Below are 15272 nucleotides of genomic sequence, written 5' to 3' on the forward strand. Positions count from 1 at the left end.
ATATATATAAAAGAGGGAAAAAATAAAATAAATGTACTGGCTTTCTTAATTACATTCTAAACACAGTCATAATATCAGGGAGTATGAGACTTCATCGACTCCAAAACCTAAGCCCGATTTGTCCAAACCGACATAAGGAGAAAAGGAAAACCGGTAATTTCTAATCATAACAGTGCCCAGAAAGTTCAAAGGTTTATTCATACTGTACTTTAATAATTAATACTTTTAAAAAAATATATAATGAAATAGCAGTAGACAGCAGAAGAACATTAGATGCAGCAGAGAGAAAAAAAAAAAAAAAACAGAAGAGGATTAAAATATCAGACCTCTGAAGGGAAATCAAGACTATGTATGTATGATACTTGCTAATCAAAATGTGCTTATTTTATTGAAACTTCATATAATTCGAGTTTACATGATCATGTAATAGTTTGAATGATATGCACTTTTATTAAAATCTAGTCTCAGCTCACCTCCCCCCCCCCTAGCAGAAGTATTACCAACATGACACATTGAAAAATACGAGACATAATAATAAATAACAAGAAAATTTTCATAAAATTCTTCCATTAGAATTTAGATGCCAGCATGAAATAGATATGGTTTAGATAAAATAAAGATTTAATCATTATAATGGCTTAAAACAATATTTTACAATTAAAAATAAACAAAAGCAATCAAACCCAGTGCCAATCGAATTTACAATCAAGTATTGTCAAGGTTTTTGAAAAAATATCATACAAATGTCAAAAAGAAAACACAACTTAACAAATGTCAAACTAAAATCAGTGTTCTTAATTTAAGAAGTTTATAATGGGGTTAACAATTTGAGAAAAAAAAGGATATAACAAAATTCCTCAACCCTTGTGGCACACAAGAAAAATAATTTTCACTTATCCAAATGATCAAATTCCACAACTTCTTAAATTATGTCTACACCAATTAAAACTACACCATTAAGAAATTAGTGTTTATCTTCAAAACAAATACCGAAAGGACAGCTTGAGCTACTTCCTTGTGTGATATAGTGCTTTGTTTGTAAAATTATATTAATTCTTTATCCCCGGTTATAATTTTTATCACAATGAAATAAATTTTTTGTAGTACCTTTCAGATCACAAATAGTTTTGTCGAGCTGAAAGAGGCCAATAGCCATCAGCTGGCATTTGATATAGCCTAAACTAAATATTCAGCAAGGAAACAATATATCTTGTAATACCTGTTTTTCCATTTTTCTCTATACAGTAACAAGAGTCGTAAAATTCTGTGAAGGCTGTTGATAGCTCATATAGATAATCGCACAAGGAGTGTAGAAAAAGATCTTTAGTAATTTTGATTAAAACGTCGTTGAACCGCAGGATCATCTGGAAATTATCAAGAAATATAAAAAAGAAGAAATATAACAAGAAAATATAAAACTGACTAAGAACCAAACTATACATAAGTTGACAATTTTAAAAATTTCACCTTTACTAGCTTCCATTCTTTCTCATGTTCAATAGCAACCAATTCTGTCTTAGCAGCTTCTTGTATATCGGCAGGTGAAATGTTTGCATTACGAGCAATCGATCTGATTCTCGTCAATGCATACAATAAATACACTGCAGTATTACCTTTATCATCCAGCATCTGTTGAAGAAAGAAAATCATTAATCAAAAAGGAAATGAATCAAAATCAAAGTGAAAATTAGCCAAATATTTAATTTGTATATTAAATTTAAAACTGTCTAGTAACCAGTACATAATATTTTATAAATAGATAATTGGATATAACAAGACTGGTCTAGTCTATTTAAATCTGAATAAACTATTATAAAAATATTACATATATAGATAATTGACCAGGTAATTTCAAATATGAAGAAGATGGTCAGGGTTGTGGTAAAAAAAGAACAAAAATAGTTTTCAAGTATTTATTATCTGATGCTTCGCCCCACTTTGTAGGGTTTCATCAGGACTGTTCAAGAAATGGGGCAAAACGTCAGATAATAAATAGTTGAAAACTGTCTTTTGTTGACCGCAACCCTGACCATCTTCATATTCATTATAAAAGTATACAACAAGGTCAATTGAAGGTAAAATAGAGTAAATTTTTTCAATAAAATTACAATTGTGGTATTTTTTGGCTTATAGGTGATACAAAGTTCAGAATGAAACACCTTTTGAAGATATACTACTTCATTAAGCTAACCCATACATGTAAGACTATACTTCTGTCTAACATTTGGTCAACCACATAGAATATTCATACCTACTTTCACCTAAAATCAACTAATAAATAAAAAATACTAACCTTATCAAATGAAAACACATAATCATTAATTCTGTTTTTACTAAGATCTGCATACTTAATACACCCATAAGCAACAGCTGTTTTTGCTTTATTGAACTCTTCTTCAGTGAGAACTGTATGTCTGTCCCTCTCCTTGAGAGCTGCTTCAGCCCGCTGTAGACCTGGAATAAAATTTTATACAATCTTAAATCAAAACATTATCATAAATACAAAAGAAAGATTTTAAATTAAATTTATAACATTAAACATTAATGAAATACCTTCTTCAAGGAGATCATTAAGACGAACTGTATCTCCAGAACGAGTTTTAAATTTCTTCTTGTCTTCTCCGAGAACAACACCAAAAGTTACATGATCAATCCTTACAGATTTAGGGTCCCAGATGCCAGCTCGCTCAGCACAGCTGTATAGCACCCTGAAGTGTGTTGCCTATAGACAATAAAATTAGTGATTACACATTTATTTGTAGAAGTACATATATTGTTGATATTGTAACATACCTGTCCTGCATCAGTCACATAAATTATCCAATCTGCCATCTCTTCGTGAATCCTTTGTTTAATGCAAGCCATATCAGAAGTGTCATAGGTATATCCACCATCGGACTTGACAATCGTAAATGGGATTTGTCCTTTTTCCAGACCAAACATAATTTTTCTACCTTCATCTTCTTCCAGTAAACCTTAATTAAGATACAGAAGTAAAAATTAATAAAAATAAGATTAAAATACTAATTCTATTAATATTTAAAGTAAACATTTTTAAATAAATATTAGTTTTACCTTTCTTTTCTAATTCTTCAACAATTTTGATCATTCGACTGTGATAAAAAGATTCACCTCTCTCTATTAATTTTATATCCAGTTTGTCATAGATTTGTTGAAAATCTGAAATAAATTAAAATTAGATAATTCATTAAATTAAAAAAAAAAAATAAAAGGAAAAGAAAAATTATGCATTTTAATCATTATAATTAATATAATTTCATCAGAATAGATTAAAATTAAATTAATTTCACACATTAAAAAATATACATATAAATTATTCCAGATTTAGGAAAACACCAAAAAAATCAGTAGTTTATAACTCTAGCTACTAAATATAATTGTGAACATTAAACTATACCTTTTCGGGAAACATCACAGATCATTTTCCAAGCTTTAGTGTAGTTTTCATCTCCGTTTTGAAGACAAACAACACAGTTGTACGCTCGTGCTTTAAAATCTGGGTCGGAATCAAACCTTTTTTTTGATTCTTTATAAAAGGCTTGGAGGTCAGCGATTGGAGGAGAGACTGTAATGTAATCAGGAAATTTATCCTAAAACATAATAACATTAATTTAATAGGATATACAACAAATGAAAAAGATTAACTGTTAAAAATAATTTAATAACTACCTCTAAATGGGCTATCAGCATTCCGAATTGTGTTCCCCAATCTCCAACATGATTTATTCGCAAAACATCATGGCCGAGAAATTCAAAAAGTCTAGCTATACTTTCTCCTATTATTGTTGACCTATTAAAAACCATAAAACATTAACATTTATTATTGTTTCATGGTATTATATAAACAAAAATAAGTAATGAGGCCATACTCCCAGGCTCAAACTTTGCATTCCATGACTTTTCAACAGTCATCATTTAATATGTTTATTATATTTAGTACAATCATTGAAGATAATAAAGGATATATCGACAATCCTGGGTGATTTGATTTGATAAAAAAGTAATGATCTCTCAAATCTTATAGAAAAAAAAAATTATTTTAAAATAAAATATATGATATTCAGTACATTTGACTCGAAAGCTACCATGGTAGGTAATACATTTCATTACAAAGGATTGAGTCCATTGATTAAATAAAAGGAAAATATTCTATGGAACCAGCATAAGCGTGATTTGAGGGAAGAAGTAGCCTGTTACTTCCTTATGCAGATGGTGTCCACAGGAAGTTAGACGACAAAAGTGTCGTAATTTGGTAACATAAAATTCTATGGAAGTAATATTTATACATATATTTTGGTAAGCAGTCATTTTTTGTAAATTTAATAATTAATTGTTAATTAATAAGTTAAAAGTTAAAATAAAATATTAAAAACCAAATGACAAAGATACCACACCTATTTCTTTGTAACCCACCTAAGATGGCCAACATGCATCTCCTTTGCTATATTTGGAGCAGAAAAGTCAACTAAAACCCTCAATCGTTTATCTAACGGAGGGGGAAGGACGCCTGCAACAATTTGCCGAGTGACAAGGTTTTGGCAAAATTCTTTCTTGAGCCATAAATTAATAAATCCAGCAGGAACAACCTCTACTTTTTCTACCAGTGGAGTAGTTGGTATCTTTTCAGCAATTTTCTTAGCAACTTCGACAGGTGATATGTTTACACCTGTAAATAATTTATAATTTTATTAAAAATTCATGGGTACACAAGAAAAATGAAAGGACAAATTTGAACAATTGGAGAGGTATTAATCAAACACATCATGAAGTGCTATTTCAAAAAGATCATAATACACCTCAATCAACAATATCCTTTGATATTTATCTAAATGACTTTATGTGTACTCAATATGTTTTACTATAAGTCCACATTTGCAATAATTAACATTTATTTAATTGTTTGGTCTTGTAAACCTAAGATTTTTCAGGAGAGCAGTTTAAACGTATTAGTTAGTAAGGTAAATGTATGTAATAACCATGAATGTAAATGCCACTTTAATAACTGAAACCAACAACTATATCATTGAATAATAATTTCATTATCAGACAGCCTGGATAACGTAGGAGGCTATTGGAAAAATTGTTTGTTATGGATTAATTGCTTGGTGCACCTGAGGAAGGGCTAGTAAAACAAATAAAAAGAATAATGATAATAAATATAGGTATATTTAATTAGGTGTATAATAAGGTAGGTACCTGTATCTTTCAGAATTTTCACAATCTGATGGGCAGCATTATACTGATAGTCACCAAATTTGGGATTCCCAGCAACTTGTACAGTCTGATTTATGCCACTAATGTTGGGGAATGCAGCTTCTAAACCGGCAGTGCAAATTTCACTTAATATAGCCTGCAAACCTCCAATATTCTCATAATCAATATTCAGTTTTCTCTTTTTACAGTACTGCTTTTCTACCGCAATGGCCTAAAAGTAAAGTTAAGTTTAAAATTGAATAATAATTGTTGAATTAGTAAAAAAAAAAAGTTATTTAATCAATGTATTGGTGCACTTGAAAAAAAAAAAAAAAAAGGCAAATATATTAATATGTTAATGTTCAATTAATAAAACAATAAATCTGTTCTACGTTCTACAACTGCCCACTGAGGGCTAATTGAGGTAACAATGTCTGATTATTAGTAGACAGTGCAACCAGCACTATGCTCCTACCGTCTAATTTATCTCTAGCTGAAGTCGCACATTTTAGTACTGATAGTGAGAAGTATTTGTAAAATAACTTTAACCTAGACAAAGTTCAATAAATTTCTGTCAAAGAAAATTTAGTGAGCCAACCAGGATTCAAACTAAAGACATTCAATAGATCAGCACTTGTCATCACTTTATTTTTTAAATAAATTCAACCCACATGATTGGTTTTTAAAATTGTATTGTAGAAAATTATTCAATAATAATTGAAATTAATATAACTAAAATTGATAAGGTTTAAAGACAACACTGACTTACATTCTTCAGAATACCAATTCTATATTTCAACTTCTTATTTCTGACGATTAAATCATTGACAACTTGAGATCTTGACTCATAGTTTGACATAACAGTGGAATAACTTTTATCATTCAATAATTTAACCTTAGATAACAAATCTACTAAAATTTGTTCCTGAAAAAGACACAATAAAGTCATACATTTATTAAAATATTCATAAATAATAATAATCAGTTTAAATTATAAAAAAAAAAGTTTATAAATAAAGGGATTTAAGGATAGAGTAGTTCAGATTCATCATTTGTTTAATAATAAAGCTTATATAGCTTAAGACATGAATGGTGTTATGAGAGGTAGCAAGGCTTATAAAACTATTTGATGTTATAAGGATGACTAGCTAATGAAAAATATTTTAAATACTAAATTATTCACTAAAATATTTTGTAAGTGAAGCAAATAATGAAATTGTTATAAAAATAATAAAAAGGAGCTGTTTGTAGGTATCCTTGAAAATGACCTAAGTGGTCGAAACGTTGGAAGTTTTAAAAAGAATAAAGTTGAGAAAAAGGATCAAAATTGTTTTTAAATAAATTTTGAACACTATTATAGTATGTAATGCATTGGAAAAACCGTCAATATAATTTTCACTTTATTTGTTATATTGTTATGTATTCATTATTAAAATGGAATCGAATGAAAAATGTTCGCAGAACAAACTCTGTAATCATTGAAAGTTCCCATTTTTAATGAACTGTTGTGTAAAATAAATTAATAATTACTACTTATTAAATGTCTATATACTTTGGATGTACACATAGAATTCAAATTATATTATTAATAGGAAAAGGTTTGAATATAAAACTACATACATTATACCAAATAATACTAAAACACAGTAATTAAATACATATCCTGAAGGATGAATATTTTTTTTAATAACAAAAACTGAATAATAGGATGATGAAAGAAACTATAGTTGGATCAAATTAAAAATATAAGAAAACTTCAATACATTCAAAAAGACACAGTAATTTTTATTATGTATTCTATTTTAAGAAACATCTTGATGCACTAAAATAAAATCCAGACCACCATGAAGGGGGAATTAAGTATTTTTAACTAAAAGAAAAGTTTAAATATAAAACAAACAAAGATTATTTTCATAAGTTTCTAAAAACCATAGACATTCTTATCAAACTATCAACTATCAATGAATAAGTTAAAGTTACCTTTTCATTAGTTTTATCTACAATTGATTGAATTGAAGCAGACATCTTTCATAATTCAAATCAAGCTTTGTATTTATAGTATTGATGTTTTGGCATAAAAACCCTTATCGGGTAAACTAAAATGTTTTTTTGTTGTATAAAGTTGTCTGAACTGGAACAGCCCTTCAAATTTCACGTGTCAAATATAACAGTCATAACCTTCCTGGCAGTGTTGTTTCTATTAATGAAAGTAGACTAAATAAAAAATTATTCAGAATATAATTATCTTTGAATAATTTGTAAATAATCAGTATTTAGATTTAATAATAAAATTAAAAAAACATCTAGAAATATATAGAAAATATTTAATTACTCTTAAAAAATAAAAGTTTTAAGAATCTTAAGGTTTTTCAAAATTTTTGATTATACATTGCTCTTTCACTAAAAGGATAAATATGAGTATTTAAAATAAGATTAGTAATGGCCAGCTTAAACATAGCCCTATTCAAAGCCAGGGACATCATTCCCGGGGAAGGGGGATATTACCCCCCAATAATGCTACAGCTAGAAAATTTTCAAACTAAAAACCCTACTTCAAAAACAAAAAAACTAAAAACTCTACTTGTGATAAAACATAACTCAAAGATGTTATAATACTCTAAATTGCTTATAACCACTTTTTATGCAATGTTATGCATCTCCTTTGATATATTTGGGGAAGAAACGTCAACTACAACCCTCAATTGTTTAAATAATGGAGGAGGAAGAATGCCTTCTACAATCTGTGAAGTCACCATTTTTTGGCAAAATTCTTTCTTGAGCCATAAAGTAATAGATCCAGCAGGAACAACCTCTATTTCTTCTAGGTGGTTGGTATCTTTGCAGCAATTTCCTAAGCGGCTGTGAGGTTTTTACACCTGTAAATAAATAGGAACTTTATCAAAGATCCATGAAACAAAAACAGAAAGATAATAAATTTTTAACAATAGAACAGATATCAGTAAAGCACATCATGAAGTGCTTCTGTTTTATAAAATGTCCAAAGACATAACTAATTCAGCTATCAGGGGATCCGCAGCAATAAGGAAGTGGCTGTAATTTCAGCAAGTCTATAAGTAAAGTTAAGTTTGATGTTCAATTATACTTTACATTCCATAGACAAATTCCGTGAGCACATAAATGACACTCAATATGGTGGATAGGCATGAACGAACTTAAGGATAATGCTCTATTGAAGTGTGATCTAAGGCACATTATTATAATAACTGCTTTCATTGGATCACAGCTGCTGACTTTGGTTCACTTAAAATGGGTAAAGAAACCCACAACGGATCCTTGTTTAGTTGAAGTTGGGTGTCATTTTATAGATTCAAGTAAAAATCAAAAACAATGGTTGACTGTTTTCTCATTACATATGAGTACACACCCACCAATATGAGGCATGGACAATTGAAAAATAGCACCAATTTTTGAATTAGTTAAAAACTTAGTGATTGAATGAACATAAAAAAAACTACATAAATGTGAACAAAACTGTGCTAAATATGTATCAATCTAATAATAGTCAATTAATGAAAAAAAGAATGTTTTGTTACAAATACTTTGATTGATAACTTTTTTTTTTAAAGAAATCAATTTTTTCTCTAATTTTTCCCCTTATGCTTTATATTGTCACATAATTTAGTACATATTATTCAACTATATTAACAGTTGTAAGTTTAATTGAAATTTAATTAATGACCTAAATTCTTAAGAATATTTATTCTATTAACGCTTTAACTCTAGATAATTGATCCGCTAATATTTGTTCCTGAAAAAGACAAAATAAAATCATAAATTTATTAAAACATTTATGAATATTAATAATTAGTTGAAATTATAAAAGAAACATTAAAAATTAACCAATTTAATTACGAAACAATAATCAATGATTCATCTATTGTTTAATAATAAGGCATAGATGGTACTGGATGGTTATTATTTAATTTATATATATTTTGTATGAACACACTGAATTTAAATGATATTATCAGTATAAGGAAAATGTAAATTATAAATAATACACACAGTAATAAAAAAATGTATTATGCAGAATAAATATTGTACTTTAAAATTAAAAAGGTGCTACATCAAACTCTAATTTAAGAAACGATATTCAGATGATAATAAAAATATAAGGAAAATTCAGCATATTTAGAAGTAAAAAGAAGCTTTCTATAATGTACTTCATTTTTTTAAAATATCATAATGCAATACATGAAACCCAGTACATCATAACATAATTCCTTTTATCCAGAAAGTAAGGTTCAAATATTAAATAATCAAATAAATGGTACTATTAGTTCTATAAATTTCCATAGTAATATATTATCGTGAAAATAAAAATGTTAACATTACTTTTTGATTAGTTTTATTGACAATAAATTAAATAGAAGCAGAAATCTTTCATATTATTATCAAGTCTGTTATTAGTAAAATGTTGTAACAAACATAAGACATAAACAAAAATACTTGTGTTTTGATTTGAATTAACTGAACTTCGAATTTCGCGTGTCAATTATAACAATATATTACCTTCCTGACAGTGTTGTCCCTTAGGTTTGAAAGTAAATTAATTAATTAATTAATTATTTAGGATAGAGTAAGATTTAATTAATTTTCAATTATTGTGATTTATAAATAATTACCAAACATATTTAAAACATTTAATTACTGGTAAAAATGGAATAACAAATAATTGCGTTTTGAGAATCGATAATATCCTTAAAACTATCTGTAATATATTCTTTGTTTATCAATATTTGGTCTAACATTAAATGAGGCTAGTAATGACCAACTCAAATATTTTCTTCTACCTTATAAAATAATGGAATTTAGTCATTTTATGTATTTATTTATAAACTCTTACCAGCAGACTTCCACAATAAAATTATAATTTAAGTGATCAATCTGCAATGTTAAAAAAATATAATAGTATAAATATTCACTTAAAGTACTTAACTGAAAAAATATAAACTCACTACAGCTTATTTTTTATCTTTATTAAAAAGGTGTAAAACTATAAATAGAGACAAGTAATAAAATGATTAGTAGAAAACGAAATAAAATTTTTAATTTGTTTTCAATTAATATATTTTTAAAAAAATAGCTGGTTATTTTGAAGCTGAGATTAATGAATTTATCAGGAGAAAATATAATTTAACATACCTTGCCAATTGTACAACGATACATTTCTAATTTCTGGCAAGCATTCCAATTTATGTTGTCAACTATTTATCAATGTACCGGTTCCTAAGAGTACATAATTGTTCAAGAAGTCATAAAACAACAAAATAGAAGATAGAATTCCTGATTTTTCATACTACGAATAAGAGTCGATAAAAAAAATATACCAAAATCATAAGAAGTTATTTATGTCTAGAAATAAAAATAAGATTGTCTTAATATACTGTAATCTCCATCTCCCTCCTTGAAAGGTTACTTTTTAAAAACCGCGTCTTTTATGGCTCAGAACCTGAACCCAATTTCTAAAACCTCTAGGATGAAGAAAATATGATAAATATATTTTTTTAAATATCAAAATTTTCACATTTAAAGATATACACTTAAAATTTATTAAAACCTTTTAATAGAATTTATATTTATATTACTAACGTCATAGTATGTGATATATAATGTATATAGATGAGTTTATTTGGAATAAAATTGAAGTTGATTGAAAATATTTTTTTTGTAAAAGAATATTAATTTAGATAATTTTAATTGGTAGTTTATTTTTAAATATAAAATAACACTAGTACTTTATTTAAGCACTTTTTATACATTTACATTCAATATATTTTTATTTAATTGAATTGGCCGCTTTATGTATTTAAGAAAATACATAGACCTATTGGCGATATTATTGATCTAAAAATAAAATTATAACTTTAAGTTCATATATTTTAAATTTTTTTCACATTAAAATACTTCCGGTCAGTCGTGATTTTTTTTGCTAGTTTTAATGGCCGCGTCGTTGAAATCAGTTTTAACTTGGTTTGTTCGTATTCATTTTTGTGAATATTCGCGTTCGGTCACCTTTAGAAAGTCATTGATATGTATTTTTTAGTGTTATATTTTCTGTGAATCTTAAAATTTTATTTATATAAAACTTGATAGTGGAACAGAATTACATGGTACTTAATCTTTTCTAACTGTTTTCAATTATGATTTATATTTATTTCATCATCAAATATACCATTAGATACATGAACTATTTTATTATTTGATATATTACTTAGAGTTGATGTTCAGTAAAAACTTTATGATTCGGTTTAATTAGGTTATAGAGCTACATTTTAATTCATATCAATTAGGAAGATTTATTGAAAACAATAAAATTGTGTAGAAAAACATATTTCAAATGAAAACGAAATGATTGATAAAGATAATAAGTTCAGTTTTATCTAAACATCATTCAATTGTTCTGTAGATAATTATATTAGATCTGCATCCGCTAGCCAAGATGGCGCTTAAACGAATTACTATAATTGTGGATGTATCTTTTAATAAAAATCAGTCAGTACCAGAGCGTTGTTTTCGTCTGAGTCAACGGCTCTTAATTTCTCGATTTTTATTTTAGGCATAATTTCTTTTTTAATATCAATAATATTATTAGTTGGTTTAACAAGTTAGTAAATGTATTGTATATTTATATTATATTTTTGTTTAGTCAAATTTCTAAAAGAATAGTACATACAAATTTAAAATATAAATACTTTTACTGTGCCTGCAGATGCAATAAATTTTTTACATAAAAAATGATATTGAGTTATAGAAATGGATTGATTTAGTCTATTTCTACCTATTTGACTGTATACAGAAGAAACTTCCATATGAAAAACTTTTTTTAATGTGGAATGAACGCAAAAGGAAGAGTGTTCCCATAATAGAAGCTATGATTATGAAACATTTGCATCAAGAAGCCAAGAATTCTGTGGGTCAGTTAAATTGCCCATTGAGGCAGCAAGCACCAGTTGTAGGCACTTGAACAAAAATTTGTTAACATTTTTAGTATTCTGGTGTTAGTTTACTTTGGTTTACTTGCATTGGTTTTATTTGGAATGTTTGTTTAAGGTTCGTAAATCTCTCTCAATGCTAATTTAGTTTAGATTTAATAAAAAAATAAACGATTATTATTTTTGAGCTGAATTAACTTGACTTATATTTTTACACCAGTAGCAGGCAACAAAACTTAGAATAGACTGAAAAGTGTAGTCCCTACGTCTATTAAAAAGTGTAATATATTTAATTGTTTAGCATCTACGAGAAAGGATAATCCATAAATCTATTAAAGCAGTGCCTACTACTGGTGTGTCTACTCTATATTGAAAACGATTAAGTTCAGTAAAAAAATAAATAAATTAAAAAGTGTCATTTGCTAATTGTCATGACTATATTTTAAATGAAGTTTAATGTGTTATTTCAAAGTTTAATATATTTTTCTTTGCCTTATTATAGTTGTTTCAAGTTGAAGGAGGTGTTCAGTAGGACCTGTTGCGCATCGAAGAATTATGCAGAGGTAATGTGAAATTTACATGTTTAAAATCAATATTGTTAATGTAATAGGTGCATGCAGTTTTTATTTTTTTTCTATGCATATATCAATTTATGATTGTGATCATAAATAATATATGCGGAGAAGGTGTAAACTAAAATCTGTTTATTTGTGCTGACATTTCAATGTTTTTTTAAAGTCAGAACCTCTGCCTGGGCTCTCTGATGAAGATCTGAAATTCAGGTCGAAATGTCGGCACGAATAAATAGTTTGTTTATTTGCTGACAGCACTTCCCCCTCCCTGACCATCATATTTAAGATATAGTACTTTACTCACATTTTATTAGAAGTTGTCTATTTTATATTGATATTAGATTATGACATGTGTAAGTCATCTTTAATTTTATTTGAAAAAAACAGTCATAATTGAAAAAATAATACTTTCTTGGTCCAGCTGTGATACCTCTTAAGCCTAAAAAACCAATAAATACGATTTTTGAGCTATATAACAAAATATCAACTTATCCTTCTTTTTTGGTAATATATTCTTCACCTTGACATTTTGGACTGTCCATTCATCTTTAGTTATTTATCCTTTTATCATTATAGTTAGGTCTTGTGATGTTTTCTTTCATTATTAGTTTTTTAGATCAATATTCTTGAATTGTTTATTTAATAGCCACTTTTTAAAAATTGTTTACACAATTCCTAATTGAAATTTGGCCATCTTTTTATACTTTTGAAATCATAGATTGTGAATGATGTGCTGCTAAAAAACAAATTAGGAAGGAAAACATCACAGGATATAGCTAAAATGATAAAAGGGCAAATACCTGAAGACGGACGGAGGTACAGAATGTATTGTTAATGCAAAATTAATGAAAAGTAAGAGGTTTGAAATATGAATGGTGCTAACTAACCCTGAAAGAAACAAAAACAGAAAACATAAATTAGTGCCTTTGAAAAATAAATGTACATAATAAATCAACCATCAAAGTACATAATAAATGGATCATTTATTAATCAATATAGAGACATCTCATCTCAATTATTGTTTTGTGCGAAACCTGTTTTCATTTTTTTTTTTTAAATTCTTTTGAGATGTCTCTAGTATGATGTATTGATATTATTTTTTTCTGTACTTAAAAGATCTCACTGATTAAGAGACTGTATAGGTCATGGTGTTTACATCAAAGTAAACATATTCACAGTTATATTAGTTTAACTTTTGTTTTTCTATTTTATTGGAATTAAATTAGTAATTCATATTTATAATAAGAAATGTTTATTATTATACAAACGTATATATTTAAAAAAAAGTCTTTTTAAACTTTGAGGAAATATTTTTCTTTTTTCTTTTGTATTTCTAAATATCAGGTATAATTATCCTTATATTTGTTTATCAGATTTCATACATACAGAATTGTATTTATGTTTTATTAATATTTTTGTCATTTCAGATCATTTCCTCATTTTTAAGATTACATTACCTGTTCTTTAGTTTCCTTGTTAATTATATAGGGAAAGAAAGAATAATGAATAAGAAATAAAGATAATATAAATAAAGAATTAACTTAACAACTATTAATACATAGTGTTTTGGAATTAAATCTTCAAACTAAAAATATGAATTAAGGTTTTCCAAACAAGAAACAAGAATCCCTATGAAGGTAGGTCTGTTATTGCATAGTTTAGGCGATATCTACAAGGTCTAAATATTTTCATTGTTATGAATTATTTAGGTTATAATAAATAAACTAATAAGTGTTTTAATTAATTTTTTAATATAATGTAAACTTTAAAATTCATATTAAATACTGTTGAAGGTGATTACCTTGAGCGGTATGGTAGACTCAGTATCTTCCTAACACAGCAGCAGTGACTGAGCGGCACTGGAATGTGTGTTATTGTTTTGCAGGTTTCAAGTAACGTTCTTCCTAAAGAATTAAGGTCATTGATTTGACTTTCATAAATCTTTTGTTTAATGTCATACCAAATAATAAAATCCATCAGATCTGGATAGTGTGTTAATACTAACACCTAGTGCTGTTTGGCCACTACTGCTATGGAATAAAGATGCTAATCTTGATGCTCAAAGTAATTACTTTGAACATTCAATATGAATTTTAATGTTTATATTTCATTACTAAAGTAGTTGAAACTCATCTTAATGTACTTATTATAACCTAAATAATTCATAACAGTGAAAATCTTTAGATGTGAATACTTCCTAAACAGGGAACATACATACCTTCAAAGCAAATTTTTGTCATGTTTTGAGATCCTTAATTCATATTTATGGCACTTGTTCCTAAAACACCCTGTATATTAAGTAAATACTCTTCAACTATAGAATAAAATTAGTATGTAATATCTTTATATCTTTTTCTGTTTTATATTTTAATATGTAAGGTTTGGTTAGGATATGAAATTTTCAGCTTGGGACTTTAATTTAATTATATTGATATAAATTCATTTAATAATTTTAGTGTTGATTGTTTATATAACTTTACTTGCCTTCTAGAACATTTTGTTTGTATACTAAAACATTTTATCTGAAACA

General features: G+C 27.1%; 1 protein-coding gene across 1 annotated transcript in view; it reads right to left on the reverse strand.

The window, feature by feature from the left end:
- ArgRS (arginine--tRNA ligase-like protein) overlaps positions 1-7377 on the reverse strand; it is a 7901-nt gene extending 524 nt beyond the window's left edge. Inside the window, exons 1-12 of the mRNA XM_014428682.3 lie at positions 7195-7377; positions 5984-6139; positions 5218-5446; positions 4435-4687; positions 3691-3811; positions 3419-3611; positions 3076-3180; positions 2794-2975; positions 2554-2722; positions 2294-2454; positions 1468-1629; positions 1220-1364 (exon numbers count right to left, since the gene is read on the reverse strand). Of these exons, the coding sequence (XP_014284168.1) occupies positions 1220-1364; positions 1468-1629; positions 2294-2454; positions 2554-2722; positions 2794-2975; positions 3076-3180; positions 3419-3611; positions 3691-3811; positions 4435-4687; positions 5218-5446; positions 5984-6139; positions 7195-7239 (1921 nt within the window). The 5' untranslated portion in view covers positions 7240-7377. The remainder of the gene's footprint in view (positions 1-1219; positions 1365-1467; positions 1630-2293; positions 2455-2553; positions 2723-2793; positions 2976-3075; positions 3181-3418; positions 3612-3690; positions 3812-4434; positions 4688-5217; positions 5447-5983; positions 6140-7194) is intronic.
- Between the last annotated feature and the right edge of the window lie 7895 nt (positions 7378-15272).

Source organism: Halyomorpha halys, unplaced genomic scaffold (genome assembly GCF_000696795.3).
Source record: "Halyomorpha halys isolate HHAL.00 unplaced genomic scaffold, Hhal_1.1 Scaffold737.1, whole genome shotgun sequence".
In the NCBI taxonomy this organism is placed as follows: domain Eukaryota; kingdom Metazoa; phylum Arthropoda; class Insecta; order Hemiptera; family Pentatomidae; genus Halyomorpha; species Halyomorpha halys.